Source organism: Prinia subflava, chromosome 5, assembly GCF_021018805.1.
Source record: "Prinia subflava isolate CZ2003 ecotype Zambia chromosome 5, Cam_Psub_1.2, whole genome shotgun sequence".
NCBI lineage: Eukaryota > Metazoa > Chordata > Aves > Passeriformes > Cisticolidae > Prinia > Prinia subflava.
In genome coordinates this window covers 561946-575650 of record NC_086251.1, presented here as the reverse complement: position 1 = coordinate 575650, position 13705 = coordinate 561946, and the positions used below count along the sequence as shown (strand labels likewise).

General features: G+C 55.5%; 3 protein-coding genes across 5 annotated transcripts in view; 1 reads left to right on the top strand and 2 right to left on the bottom strand.

Moving 5' to 3' along the window:
• Window positions 1–1758: 1758 nt before the first annotated feature.
• Window positions 1759–4292, bottom strand: FEN1 (flap structure-specific endonuclease 1). The gene is made up of 2 exons (XM_063397492.1): window positions 4181–4292; window positions 1759–3584 (listed from the first exon to the last, which is right to left on the bottom strand). Exon 2 carries the CDS (start codon window positions 3581–3583, stop codon window positions 2423–2425), a length of 1161 nt encoding a protein of 386 aa, XP_063253562.1. The 5' UTR covers window position 3584; window positions 4181–4292; the 3' UTR covers window positions 1759–2422.
• TMEM258 (transmembrane protein 258) lies at window positions 4221–5002 on the top strand. Its single transcript, XM_063397493.1, has 3 exons — window positions 4221–4373; window positions 4465–4574; window positions 4730–5002. The coding sequence occupies exons 1-3, from the start codon at window positions 4248–4250 to the stop codon at window positions 4854–4856; spliced, it is 363 nt and encodes a 120-aa protein (XP_063253563.1). The 5' UTR covers window positions 4221–4247; the 3' UTR covers window positions 4857–5002.
• A 1251-nt stretch (window positions 5003–6253) lies between these two features.
• The window catches only part of MYRF (myelin regulatory factor), a 43692-nt gene continuing 36240 nt past the window's right edge, over window positions 6254–13705 (bottom strand). Inside the window, exons 19-27 of one of the 3 annotated variants that reach the window (XM_063397490.1) lie at window positions 12331–12416; window positions 12069–12230; window positions 11277–11382; window positions 11104–11177; window positions 10929–11016; window positions 10578–10652; window positions 10363–10465; window positions 9766–9840; window positions 6254–9584 (exon numbers count right to left, since the gene is read on the bottom strand). In XM_063397490.1, the coding sequence (XP_063253560.1) occupies window positions 9498–9584; window positions 9766–9840; window positions 10363–10465; window positions 10578–10652; window positions 10929–11016; window positions 11104–11177; window positions 11277–11382; window positions 12069–12230; window positions 12331–12416 (856 nt within the window). In that variant the 3' untranslated portion in view covers window positions 6254–9497. Of the gene's footprint in view, window positions 9585–9765; window positions 9841–10362; window positions 10466–10577; window positions 10653–10928; window positions 11017–11103; window positions 11383–12068; window positions 12231–12330; window positions 12417–13705 lie in introns of all 3 variants that reach the window. The other 2 variants (XM_063397491.1, XM_063397489.1) reach the window with 2 other exon arrangements.

Genomic DNA, 13705 nt, shown 5'->3' with positions numbered 1-13705 from the left:
ACAATACCCCTGGTTGGTCGGAAAACATCTGCCGCTGGAAAATGCTCGGTCCCCCGCAGAGCCCGACGCTGGTCCAGATCCTCCACCCTTCTGAGAATGTCCATCCCTCGGAAAGGCTCCTCCATTCCCATCCAGAGCCTCTGTGACCCGAGCTGTGCTCCAGCTGGAACCTGGCCCGTTCCTGCCAAGAAGCAAGTGAAGCAAGTGGAAGTGTCCTGGAGCCGCCGCTGCCCGGTCCACGGCTCCCAGGACCCCGAGGCGGAGCTGTCTGGGCAGACTCTGCGCACGCTGCTGGACAAGAGGCTCCAGAGGCAAAGGCAGCTCCTCCCATGTCCAGGGTGCTCCCCAGAGTTGGATGGGAAGCACGAAGCTGAGGAAGATCCCCACACCTGGGATATTAACAGCGAAGGTCTCCATCCCTGCCAGAGCCTCCACGAGATCTGCCAGACTCCAGACGAAGAAGCCCACACAGAGAGGTCTCCCTGCTGCCCCGGAGCCGCGGCATTCCACAGAACTCACCAGATACCCGCAGCCAGGAAAAGCCTGGAATTACCACCGGCAGCCCGAGCGGCACAGCAGGCAGCGTCCCTGGGCCGCAGGTGCCCCGTGCACGGCTCCCGGGACGCCGCGGCAGCGCCACGGGAGAAAACGCTGCGGGCAGCACTGGACAGGAGGCTCCAGCGGGCACGGGAACATCCCCTCTGCAGGGGGGCTCTCGGGAGATGGCTGTCCCGGCTCAGGAAGCGGCTCGCGGCAGCAGCTGGCACGCTCCACAGCGCTCTGCGTGCTGCATAAATTCGGGGTTTCCCCAAAAGCTGTCTGAGGGCTCCCACCGTTCTGCTTTCCTCCCAGGAGCTGGTGGGTTGGGATGCAGGAGGGGAGGGCTGTGGGGAACACAAGGGTCACGGTCCAGCCAGCCGGAAAACTGGGATGGAGAAGTCGAAAATTCATTTAATTACAGCTAAGAGGTGGAAAAGGGGAAAAGGTGGGAAAGCATTCCAGTCTCCCCACGGAGAGGCCACCCACAACTGAGAGCCCCAAATCCTCTGTGCCCTCTCTGACTGGCTCTGCTGGCATCCTAACTTCCCACAGCACTTGCTCCCGGGATAAAGAGCAGAACTGGAATTCATTAATAACATTATCAATGCCAGAAGCAGTGGGAATCTTTGTTTGGAATGAGAAATGGAGGAAAAATGGAGTGAAATACCATGAAGCACCAGGCAGGGAGAGGGTGGCGGAAAAGCAACTTTTAGAATTGGTAAATTCCCCAGACTTATTTCCAGATATAATTATTATTTTTAAATCATTTTTATCCCTCCACCACAAAACCATTCCTGTACTTATGAAGATATTTGGAGATAAAAGAGGAACGCTTAATTTAAAAACTTCAGGGGAAAAAAACAATTATGGATTGAAACATGTAAGAGAATCCACAGCAAGGAAACATATATCCCAATTTTAGCAAGATTAATGGATAATAAATATTAAACATTAATGTCCCCAAAAAAACAATCCAGCTTCTTGTTTTCCAAATTGGCTAAGAGCAGACTCACAGATTTCTGATGTCTACGAAGCATCCAAAGAGCTCAAAATTGGAATTCTTTGTGTTCCAGACCGCGTTTGGTTGTTGGCTGTTACAGAATTCCCTCTAAAACTGGGATTTTCATTTTAAAACACCGTTTAAGCCACTTCTCTGGAGAAAGAAAAACAAAAGAAAGTGTCTTTGTGTTCAAATTTTATTCTGAAAACAAAACTTATCCTGTGGCTCTGACAAGCAAAAAACTATAGAAAATACAGAATAAAATAACAAATAAAAGGTTTTAATTCCCATCCTGGGACCTGTGTGTACAACACAGCAAAATGCCTCTGGAATCTGGGGACTGAAGAGGCTGCAGTTCTAGGCTTATGGATATTTTGATTTTTAAGCATTTCTAAGCACATTTCAGGCTGGGAGAGCTGCAGTCTGTGCTCAGCTTTCCATGGATTATGCACTAAAAGCGGGCCAGGACATTGCTGGAACTGAGATCACAACTGGGCTTTGAATAAGGAGAGTGATCACAAAAAGGGAAGGAAAAACCTTAATGAACTCTCGTGAAAGGGAGAATTTTACCTCATTACTTGAAGCCTCCTTCCCAGTTCCAGCTTGCCTTCCACTCCTATCTTTCTAGTCTCTGCTTGCATCTACCTCTTCCGGAATGGATAGGATCGGGCTGACATCTAATTTCTCCTGAGTGTGCTCTGCAGCTGCTCAGCTCTGGAATTCTGGGTGTGTTTGTGCCTGGAGGCTGTTCCACTCCGCTGGCCTCATCTCTTCCTTCCCAGCACTAACAAGCAGCACTGACACACAACTGCCATTAGTCTAAAACTCCTCATTAAGCCCCCCAAAAACCCTGCCCCAGAGGCTTGCGGGTGCCCAATCCAGTTATTTTGCCTTTTTAGTCTTTGTGGCCGCGGCGCCGTTGGGCTTGGAGCTGGCCTTGGCTTTCTTCTTGGCCGCCCCCTTGGGCTCCGGCTCCTTGCGCTTGGCCGAGGTGATGGAGCCGGTGACCTTGAAGAAGTCGTCGAGCCGGCCCTGGGTGCTGCCCTGGCGGCTCTTGCTCAGCCTGCGGACGCCGTTGCGGATGCGCTCCTCGTTGAACTGCTTCTCGCCGCACATGAACTCCACCAGCCGCTCCTCGTCCGGCTCGCTCCACTTCAGCTCCACCGCGTCGGCGTCGATCACGTCGGGCTCCAGGAAGAGCTTCTGGGCCTCCCTGTGCAGCCAGTTCTCGGGCAGGGGGTACTTCTTGGTGTCCAGCTGCTGCACGATCCTCTCGATGGACTTGTGCTCGCGGATGAGCTCCACGGCGCGCTTCGGCCCGATGCCGCGGATGCTGGCGCAGTAGTCGCAGCCCAGCAGGATGCACAGGTCCACAAACTGCTCCCAGGTCAGCTGCAGGTCCTGCAGGATCCGGTTCAGGTGAAACTCCTGGATGGGCAGCTTCTTGGCCTCGCTGGCCGTGAGGTGCCGCATCAGCACGGGGCTGCCGAAGGTGAGGCAATCCATGTCCTCCGTGGCGGCGGCGTACACCTTCCCGGCCTTCACCAGGGCGGCGCAGCTGGCCTCCGCCTCTCCGGGAGCCTCCACGTAGGGAATCCCCATCAGCGCCAGCAGCTTCTTGCACTCCTGCGTGTGCTGTGGGGTCACTTTGACCAGCCTCTTGCTGTACTTCTCGATGTTCTCCTCCTCCCCGGCCTCCTGCGCCTCCTGCAGCTGCTTCTCCGCCTCGGCGCGGCGCTCCGTGCGCTTGGCCAGCTCGCCGGATTTCAGCTGCGGGGGCTTCCCGTCGAACACGTACACGGGCTTGATGCCGTTCTCCACCATGCGGATGGTGCGGTAGAACATGCCCATCAGGTGGCTGGTGGTCTCGCCGTCGTCGTTCTGCAGCACGTCGGCGCCCTGCCGCACGGCGATCAGGAACTGGTAGATGCTCATGGAGGCGTCGATGGCCACCTTACGGCCGAAGTACGACTTGATGTCGTTCTCCCGGATGGCCCCGGGGGCCACGTCGGCGATAAGCTTGGCCAAGCCATGGATTCCCATCCTGGGGAAGGGAAGAGGGGATGCGTGAGGAGCGCTGGGTCAACCCAAGGAGGAGGAAGCAAAGAGGTCACTGCTTCTTCCCCTGCAAACCATCACTCCTAGGGCTGTGTCCTGCTTCAGGCCACCCTTATCCCTCACCACCCCTCTCAGCCCATCATTACTGTCCTTCCAACCTCTGCCCTTCCCATCCCAATCCCCCTCCCCAAAATTCGATTGTCTCCATCATTACAACCAGACCTCATCACCTCCCCGTTATCTCCCTACTTCCCAGCTCCCCAGGCCCGCCATCAGCCCCTCTTCCCTCCCCCTCAGAACCCCGTTCTCCCTCAGCCGCCATTACCCCGCCAGAGCCCCCCTTTACCCTCAGAGCCCCCGTGTCCCCTCCGATACCCGCTCTCCCTCAGCCGCCATTGCCCGCTCAGAGCCCCCGTTTCCCCTCAGAGCCCCGCTCTCCCTCAGCCGCCATTACCCGCTCAGAGCCCCCGTTTCCCCTCAGAGCCCCCGTGTCCCCTCCGCTCCCCGCTCTCCCTCAGCCGCCATTACCCCCTCAGAGCCCCGTGTCCCCTCCGCTCCCCGCTCTCCCTCAGCCGCCATTACCCGGCCGCTCGCGCCGCCGCCGCTCCCGCGCTCCGCCGCCGAGCCCGCCGGGAGCCGCCGCCAGCCAATGGGGAAGCGGCTCGCGCTGGCCGCGCCTCGTTCCCGTCCTCACTTCCACTTCCGGCGGCGGAGGGGGGCGGACGTGCCGCGGCGAGAGCGGAGCCGACGTGTCGCAGCAGGGACCGGCGACATGGTGAGGCCGGGGATGGAGGGGCCGGGGGTGGCCACAGGGGGCCCGGCCCGGTGGCGGCCCGGCCCCGCTGAACGCTGCCGTGTCCCCGCAGGAGCTGGAGGCGATGAGCAGATACACGAGCCCGGTGAACCCGGCCGTGTTCCCGCACCTTACCGTGGTGCTGCTGGCCATCGGCATGTTCTTCACCGCCTGGTTCTTCGTGTATCCCCGCGGCTGAGGGGGCGGGCGGGGGGTGCCGTCCTCTTGCTGTGTCTCCCATTCCCGGATTATCGCCCTAATTCCCGGGGGCAGGGGAGCGGGTAGGAGTCCCCTCGCTTCGCTGTGCCTCTGTTGCCACCTTAACCCCCGGCTGGCAGCTACGAGGTGACATCCACCAAGTACACCCGGGACATCTACAAGGAGCTGCTGATCTCGCTGGTGGCCTCGCTCTTCATGGGATTCGGCGTCCTCTTCCTGCTGCTCTGGGTCGGGATCTACGTCTGAACCCGCCGGGGGCCTGCATGGGGGACTCGGGGAAGCTCTTTTTATATATTTCTTTTATATTTCCATGAGAAAACGCCTGTAGCAGGTGTGGTCTGTGACAGGCACTGTCCCACAGGTGAATAAAAGTGACTGTGTGACACACCTGCCTGGGGGCTGCCGATTTGTTGTTTTGTTGTTTTTAACCTGGCTTTTCCAAAGGGCTTGGATAGAATTATGGGAAGCCAGAGGCTGGAAAAGCCCTCTAGGACCACCCAGTCCAACCATTCCTCCAGCACTGCCATGGCCACCACTAACCTGTGTCTCCAAGTGCCACAGCCACGCAGCTTTTCAGTCCCTCCAGGGATGGGGACTCCACCTCTGGAGCCTGTTCCAGTGCTCTGAAACCCTTTCCATGAAGGAAATTTTCCTAAGGCTGAACCTAAACCTCCCCTGGTGCAGCTTGAGGCTGTTTCCTCTTGTCCTGTCCCTTTCCTTGGGAGAAGAGACCAATCCTACCTGGCTGCACCCTCCTGTCATAGGATTGAGGAGAGTGAAGAGGTCCCCCCCGAGCCTGCCTTTCTCCACACTGGCACAAGATCCAGGCATTTTGGGATATTCCCAGTGTTATCCCAGATTTCTGTGCTGTGTGTGGTCACAAGTGTTCCAGTGCCACCTTGTGTCCTGGTGCAGCCAGGCTGTGCAAAATAAATCCTAAATCTGCTTTTAATCCCTCAGCCTTCTTTGCTGTCACATCCCCTCATCCTTTTTTTTTTTTTTTTTTTGGGAATGCCGTGCCTGTTCTCATCCCTAACCAGGAGTTTTGTGGTGCTGGATGTGCCCTTCATTAATTCCTGAATTAACTGCCTGGCCTAGAAACGAGGAATTGATCTCTGTGTCTTTAGGAGGCAGATTGGAATTTCAGCCCAGCTTTCAAACCGTTCCACTTCCAAATCACAAATTCAAGCCCAAATTTCCCATTTGGGAAGGAAGATTTTGTTCTGTGGACTTTTGCATCCTTCTGGATCTGAGCCTGCCCTCTGACATGAGCAATGAGAGGTCAGAGGCAGATTTTCCTTTTCCTTTCTTTCTCTTCTTTTGGCCTCTTCCTTTCTCCTGTTTTCTCCTTCCTCCTTTCTTTGTCCTTCTGCTTTCTTTTTCCTTTTTCCCTTGTCCATTTAACTTTTCCCTCTATTTTTTTCTCCTTCCTTCATTTTTCCTTCCTAATTTCTTTTCCCTTCTTCCTTTCTTTTTCCTCCTTCCTTTCTCCTTTTTATCCCCATTCCAGAGAGCCATGACTGGGAATATCTACAAACTTCCACTGCCTAAAGACCAGGAATTTCCTCCATCCCACAGGCAGTTTTACAGCCACTTGCCTGAGTTATTCCCTAGGGGAGAGAGGAAAACACCAGGAGCCATCCTTGGATACAAAGCAGTATTTATATATTTTATTCATATGGGCACATTTACCTCCAGCATAAAACAAAGTCTAAATAAGCCAAACAAAACAAACAAAAGACAACAACAACAAAAAAAATCCAGGGAATCTGACGACTCAGCCCTCAAATTCAGCAAAATATAAATATAAATCAGGAAGAAAAGAGGGAAACCACGCTTGTTCCCCAAAAATAAAAACCAGGAATCAATAATAACCTGCTACAAATGCAACTCTACGAACTGGCTGGCAAAATACAGTGATTAAAGCTGTGGCAGCAACATTTAAAACCAACAAAATTAGTGCTTTACGTGGTGGTTTTTTTCCTTAATTCTTCCAGTGGTGCCATAGTCTCTATTTACAGGCTTTAAGCTCCAACAGTAGGACAGAAGAGTTGGGAATTTGCTTTTGAAACAACTCCCAAACAGCCTCGTTCTCCACCCTTTTGTCTTCCGTCCTGCCAGGAATGTCTCTTTGCCGCTGGATGGGGAGGGATTTCCCCAAGCTGGAGAGGCGGGCTCGGAATTCCCTGGGCTCGGAATTCCCTCCGTCCCACGCAGGGAAAGGCCTGATTGTGAACTCTCTTGGTACTGATTGGGGACAGGGAAGGGGCAGAGATGCGTTTTGAGGGGGGAATCCGTGCAGACAGCTGTTTCCCAGGCCTGGAAGCAATTCCATGACTCCTTCGTTTTGTAATTCTGAGCCCCTTTGGAGCTCGTTGCTGCCTCGCTGGGAAGCAGCCGACGGATGATTTTTGTCGTGGAATCCTGGAATGGTTTGGGTGGGAAGGGACCTTAAAGCCCATCCAGTCCCACTCCCTGCCGTGGGCAGGGACACCTTCCACTAGTCCAGGCAGCTCCAAACCCATCCAACCTGTCCTGGAACACTTCCAGGGATGGAACATCCAAAACTCCTCTGGGCAACCTGTGCCACTTTAAGACATAAGGTACTACTGACACTAAAAACTTCATCCTGAATCCCCGTCCTCTCCTGATCCCAGGGGATTGCTGCCAGCTCCACGTGGGTAGGGCTGGCTTTGGCACTCCAGGAATTAGCACATCCCCAGTTAAACCACCCAGGCACAACTTCTGAGGCAGCATTTGGAAATAGATGTGGGAAAACACCGTTCCCTGGGGCTGTTCCGTAAGGAAAAAGGCACTAGAGATAAATCCAAGCCCCCAGGCACTTGGTTTGTTGGGGATCTCCCTAAATTCCAGGGCTGAACATCTTGGGGACACTTGAGAGATCCCAGCTCCTCCTGGGCCACCTTGATTGATTCCTTCCCTCAGGAATGGGGTGGGATGTATCGGGGTGTCTTGGCTGAGGGGGATGTGATTGCAGGCTCTGGCCCCCCAACATTCCCTGTTTCCTCTTCCAGGGGCTTTTATCCCAGCTCAGCATCACTCACCTGAGGAAGGACCTGCCAGCCTGGGCCACTGATTGCCAAGGGGACAATGAACCTGCCAAGGAAGTCACCTCCCAGTTTAAAACCGGGAAAAACCACTCAGGGCAGGTGGAGGGAAGAGCACTACACTACATCCAGGTGTTCCCAAATTCAGGGAAAAACAAAATCCTGCTGAGCATGGAGCACCTCTGTTTGTGCATAGGTATTCCCAAGCCTTGGGGCGTCCTGTTGTCCCACTGAGCTTCCCAAAACTGGGGTTTCCAACTCCTTGGCTGCTTGGAATTCCCTTGGAATTCACCCACTATTCCCTGCTTTCCAGGATTCAGTGGATTTCAGTAACTATAATTCAGCATTGCCGGGCCTTGAAACCTCCCTACCAACAGCTTTGGGGCAGATGCCAAATCCAAGTGACATCACCAGGAATTTCAGGGCTGCTTTGCTGGGATAAGCTCAGGAGGGGGATAATGGGAGATGAAACCGGACGTGCACAGCTTCAGAGTGTCCTTGGGATCAGCATGTGGCATTCCCCCCTCACTTGTTTCCTCGGGGAAATCCATCTTGGAATAACCTGGAGGTGGCTGAGCCTCCAGGAACGCAGACAACTCCTTTGTAGCACAAGGAGCAGGATGGGGAGGGGGAAGCACAGGGAGCCACTTGGCATTCCCACAGGACACGTGGCTCAAGGGGGCCAGAAGGAAATTCCTGTTTTTTTATGGCTTAAACCCCACAAGAATTCAGTAGTTTAGCAAGTTAAGGACTTGTAACAGTAAAATATTTCAAATCCCCCCAGGGACAGCCTGCAGCTGCTGCCATCCCAACTTCTGGGAGAACACCACCCCTCTCTCCCGAGGCAGAGATCCCTCCTGGACACAGATCCTGGTGTTTCCAGGGACTCAGCCTGGCTCCAAGGGCACTCCAGGCTTTGCCAGTGCTGCACATCTGGGCACAGGTTGGCACTGGCTCCAGAGCCGACCAGGCAGCTCCGCACACGCCACTTCCAAGTGGATAAAAACGGATCCCACCACACCTAACGTGGCTAAGTCCCGGTCATTTGTCACCCCTGGCTTGGGGACAGGTGTCCCCAGGTGTGGCATGGCCTCAGCAGCAGTTTGAGTGGGGGTTTTACCCATCCAGACCTGGATATCCCACATGGATATGGGATTTAAGAGCACGCAGAAGAGGGGGGGACAACGTCGAAGCTGCTCCTTCTCCGGTTGTTCCTAGAGGAACGCGTCCATTGGCAGGTCCGGGAGTGGGAAGTGGCCCTGGGCCAAGCAGAAGGAACAGCAACTCCAGTGTACGACTTCCAGTAGGTCCAGGCACAGCCGTCCTTTCCAGGCCAAACTCCAGCTTTTGGCTCTGGGAAAGGGCTCCAGTGTTGAAGCAATTCCAGTGTTGCGAAGAACCGATGTGGGACATGTGGGAGCACCAGGATGGGGCTCCTGTCCGTGGAAGGAGCGTTCCTCTGAGATGTGGCAGAGCCACCCACGCTCAGTCCGGTGTGATGCTTCCAAATCCAGCGTTGGAAAGGGAGGGGGAAGCGATGGATGACACAAACATCCCCGCAAGGGAAGGAGAGGGATGTGGGATGCTGGGAATCGGTGCGAGGTCCCCCCAGGAGCCACCGCAGGGCTGCTGGTGGCTTTTAGGTCCTGTGTGTGCTGAGCTTCAGCTTCTCCAGCCATCGCCATTCCAGCTCCGGAGCTGCCGCAGGACACGGGGATGAGGTGGGGCTGGGGGCCAGCGGAGCAGGGGATTCGGGAGGCTCCCAGTGGCACCAGTTCCCCTCCTGTCTCCGAGCAGAGGGCACTGGTGCTGCCAGGGCTCACTCACAGAGCCAGTAGAACTGGAAGTAATAGTCAGTGAAGAGGTGCCCCAGCTGCTCCAGGGAAGCGCCACAGTCGGCTCGGCCCTGGGAATGGGAAAAGCAGCTTAGAGAGGGGAGCGACTCCAGTTCTGCCTGGATTATGGGCTGGGACAGGGACAGATCATCCTTCTGCCACCACGGGAAGCTCTTGGTGCTAAAGCTGCATTCCCCACGTTTCATGAGCCCCACATTTCCCTCCTTCCCTGTGCAAGCTGCGGGTACTCACCGGCTGCGCCACTCGGAAGTGGTAGGAAAACTCGCGGAAGGACAGCATCACCAGCGGCCAGCGGTGCGTGGTGTCCTGGGGGAGGAAGGGGAAGAGCTGGGATGAGGGCAGGGACGAGCCTGGGGGATGTTCTCCAGGCTGGATCCGTGAGGAAATCCACAGCCTCGTGCTGTCAAGGGACCCCGTGGATGTTTCCCGGAGCACAAGTGGGATGAGGAAGGGCTCTGGGAGCTGGAGGGGCGTGCTCAGCCTGGAGAAAAGAAGGCTCCAGGAGGGACCTTCTGCCTCTGTTTAACCCCCTGACAGGAGAGGGCAGCCAGGTGGGATCAGGCTCTGCTCCCAGGGAACAAAGGACAGGATTAGAGGAAACGGCCTAAAGCTGTGCCAGGGGAGGTTTAAGTTGGATATCAGGGAAAATTCCTTCATGGGAAGGGCTGCCCAGGACAGCACTGGAGACGCCATTCCTGCAGGGATTTAAAAGCCGTGTGGATGTGGCACTTGGGGACATGGTGGCCTTGGCAGTGCTGGGGGAATGGCTGGACTTTTCCAACCTCAGTGATTCCATGTGTATTTAGTGAGCTGTCCCTTTTTCCCTACCTGCACATCTGTGGAGTCAGTGGAGCTGTTCCTGCTCACAGCGTCCTGGCAGGGATCGCTGGAGACGAGGCCACAAAGGGAGATGGACACAGCGGAGGAGGAGCTGGGAAGAGAGGACACATGAGAGCCTGGAAAGGGGAACCTGTGTCCCTTTCCCATGGAGACACCGTGGCCACGTCAGCCACTCCCAAAGGACACGATCCATGGGCACTCACTTCATCTCCAGGGTCAGGTTGGTGTTCACGGCCGTCCGCTGGCTCACAGGGATGCGGTAGCTGAAATTCCCAGTCCTGGGAACACAGAGAGAGCATTAGATGTCACCAGGCTGTGGGAAGGCCAGGACAAGGCTCAAAATCCCCGGCACGCTGAGAACTCAGAGGGGAGAACTTCCCAACGTCCCGAGGACGAGCCCACCACCAAACACAAACCCTGAGGGAAAGCTGGGAACACCGGCTCCTCCTCCCATGGAGTAGCGCGAGGTGATGGCAGGAAACACCCAAGAAAATCTTGGAAAAGCTCCCAGATTTTCCCATTTGGGGTGCCACCGGGGGGCCCTTCCCGCTCACCTGCAGGCGTTGGCAGCGGCGCAGTACTGGGAATGGATGGCCAGGTTGATCTCCAGGATCCGGATGGATTGCAGCACCGGGCTTGGCCCTGCCGGCGAGAGAACAGGATGCTTAGGAACAGCCAGGGTGGAAAACCCCCGGAGCACGGGCTGGAAGGGAAGGAAGATGCACGCACCATCCGAGCCGGGCTGCTCCGTGCGGGGCCGCTCGCTCACCGGCTGCCGGAGGCTGCGCTGCTGCCGGGAGCTGCTGCGGGAGAGCGAGAGGTTGGAGATGTACTTGGATTTGCCCTGGATGTGGGAGAAGGGGGAGGAGGGGCTGGCATTGGGGCTGCCGAAGCTCTGAGACCTGTCAGGAGTCTTTGGCCACTTGGTGTAGGAGGCGGATTTCCCGGTGATGCCCCTGGATTTGGCTTTGATATTTGTCACCGGCAGGAGGGAGGGCTGGCTTTGGTCTGCGGAAAAACGGGAGAGAAGGTTGTGCTGAGAGAGGCTGGGAGCACGGGGATGGCCCTGTTCCCATGTCACCTCCTGATGCTCCACGGGTTGCCCAGAGAAGCTGTGGCTGCCCCTGGATCCCTGGAAGTGTTCCAAGCCAGGCTGGACAGGGCTTGGAGCAGCCTGGGACAGTGGAAGTGTCCCTGCCCGTGGCAGGGGTGGAACCAGATGGGATTTAAGGTCCCTTCTGACCCAAAGCATTCCAGGATTCTGTGCTTCCATTCCTTCTGTGCCTGACGGAGCTGGTGATGGAATCAGGAGGGAATGTGGTCAGACCTCAAGGTAGGGCTGCTCAGGTGAGCTGTGCCTGGTGTAGCTTCCCAAGCATTTTTGCTGGCAACGTGGGAAGCCCCAAATGCTTCCCAGTCCCCACATCCCTCTGGCAACAGGATCCAAACTGCACCACATGGGCAGAGAAAGATATAAAGGATATATCCAAGGATAAAAACAGAAAGGGTATCAGCTATCAGAGAGCTTCCAAAGGAGTGGAATGAGGATGACGAGGGATCTGTAGCGGAGAGGGAGCTGAAATTGTTCATCCTGGAGGAGACTGAGGAGACCCTCCCACAAGGAACAGGGCAGGGGACACGACACAAACCTTGGAGAGGTCCCAGCATTTCTGGGAAGCCGGGCTGGCCCTCACCTGTCCGGTTGGTGGCGTGGGCAGGGCTGGTCTCCGAGGGGACAACGGAGGAGACGTCAGTGGGAGCAGCGGAGCAGCACGTGGAGAAACAGGGAGGGCTGAAACACGCCAGCACACTGCGACCAGGAATGCCCAGGGCTACTCCATGCATCTCATTTGGGACTGCAGGGACACAGGGAATAATCAAGGGATGGAACGGGAGCAGCACCCGGTGTCCTGCATCCCTTCTGTGAAACCAGAGCCATCCCAATCCAGCACCCACCATGCTCCGGGGGAGTCCTGCTGCCGGCTCCGTTGGATGCAGCCGTGGATCGCACCGTCTGCGTCTTGTCAATGCTCTGGCTTGACCTGGAATGCAGGAAAAGATGCTGGGAACCTCCTGGAGGTGGGCAATGGGGCCACGTGTAGGTGGGGAGAAAAGTGGCTGCAGCAGGAGGACGGGAAGAGGGATGTGGAGTAAGTGGAGATGTGGAGGAGAACAGAGTGATGTGAGAAAGGCAGGAGAAAGGCACATAAGCCACAAAGACAGCAAGGAGAGCTCAGAAATTCCACAGGGAATTGTGTGGCAGTTCCATGTCTGGCAGGGCAAAGTCCCAGCTGGTTCGGAGAACACCAGCAACCCTCCTGGAACATGGCAGAACACGGCGTACACGGCAGATTTGACTCCCATCAGGAATCTCCCACATGGATTTAGGTGCTTGGGAATCAACAGGCTCCAAGCTCTGACCATTCCCTTATCCCTTGAACACAGACTGTTCCTCACGTTGTTCCTTAGAAACACACACAGGCCCTCCCTGCCAATTCACCCCATGGAATTCCAGGTGTTTCACTGCAACTATCCAAAACCTGAGCTGAGGACACCACAGGCATCTCCTGAGGCTAAGGGAGATGGGAAAGGGAGGGAATCTCACCCAGGTCTGCAGAGCAAGGAGCACTGCTGGACACCTGTGTCCATGTCTTACCTGTCCCTGAGCATCGCTCCAGGTTTCTGTGGGATTAATGGAGCTTCACTTATTCAGAGGAATTTAAAATAACCACTTGGTCATCTCCAAGATTTGTCTAATTAGAGGGATTTTCTTTTCCAGGTGAAAAGAGACTCAATGCCAGCCTCCCAAAGGAAATGTGGGCACCAGCCTCTGGAGCTTCACCTTCATCCCAGTCTAAATCCGACCCTTATCCCTCATGTTCCTCCACTGCCTCGTCCCTTTTCCTTACACAGCTTTATGTTGCTTCTGCTCTCCCTGCAGGATGCTATCTCTTTATTTAACCTTTAGTTAATTGATTTTTCCATCTCCTGCTCCTAGTATCCCTTCCCTGACAAGATCCATAACCATCCCTACTGGAAGTCTCACGTCCCTTCCTCTGTTTTTAGCTTTTTTTGTGGTGCAGGAAAAAAAAAGAGGAATTAAGAGAAGGGATGAAGGAATTAAATAAGGAAATAATGAAACAGTCACATACCGTGGACACAGAGCAACTGGAATTCCGGGACCCCCGTGCCGAAAGAGGGCCAGGAGACAGGCAGTGGGTACAGCAAAGGAGCTACAGGACAGTGCAGGGGGACAGGGAGAACAGGAAAGGGGGAAGATGGCCAGGAGGACAGGGAGTGAAAGAGGATATGGAAGATAATGGGAAGGAAA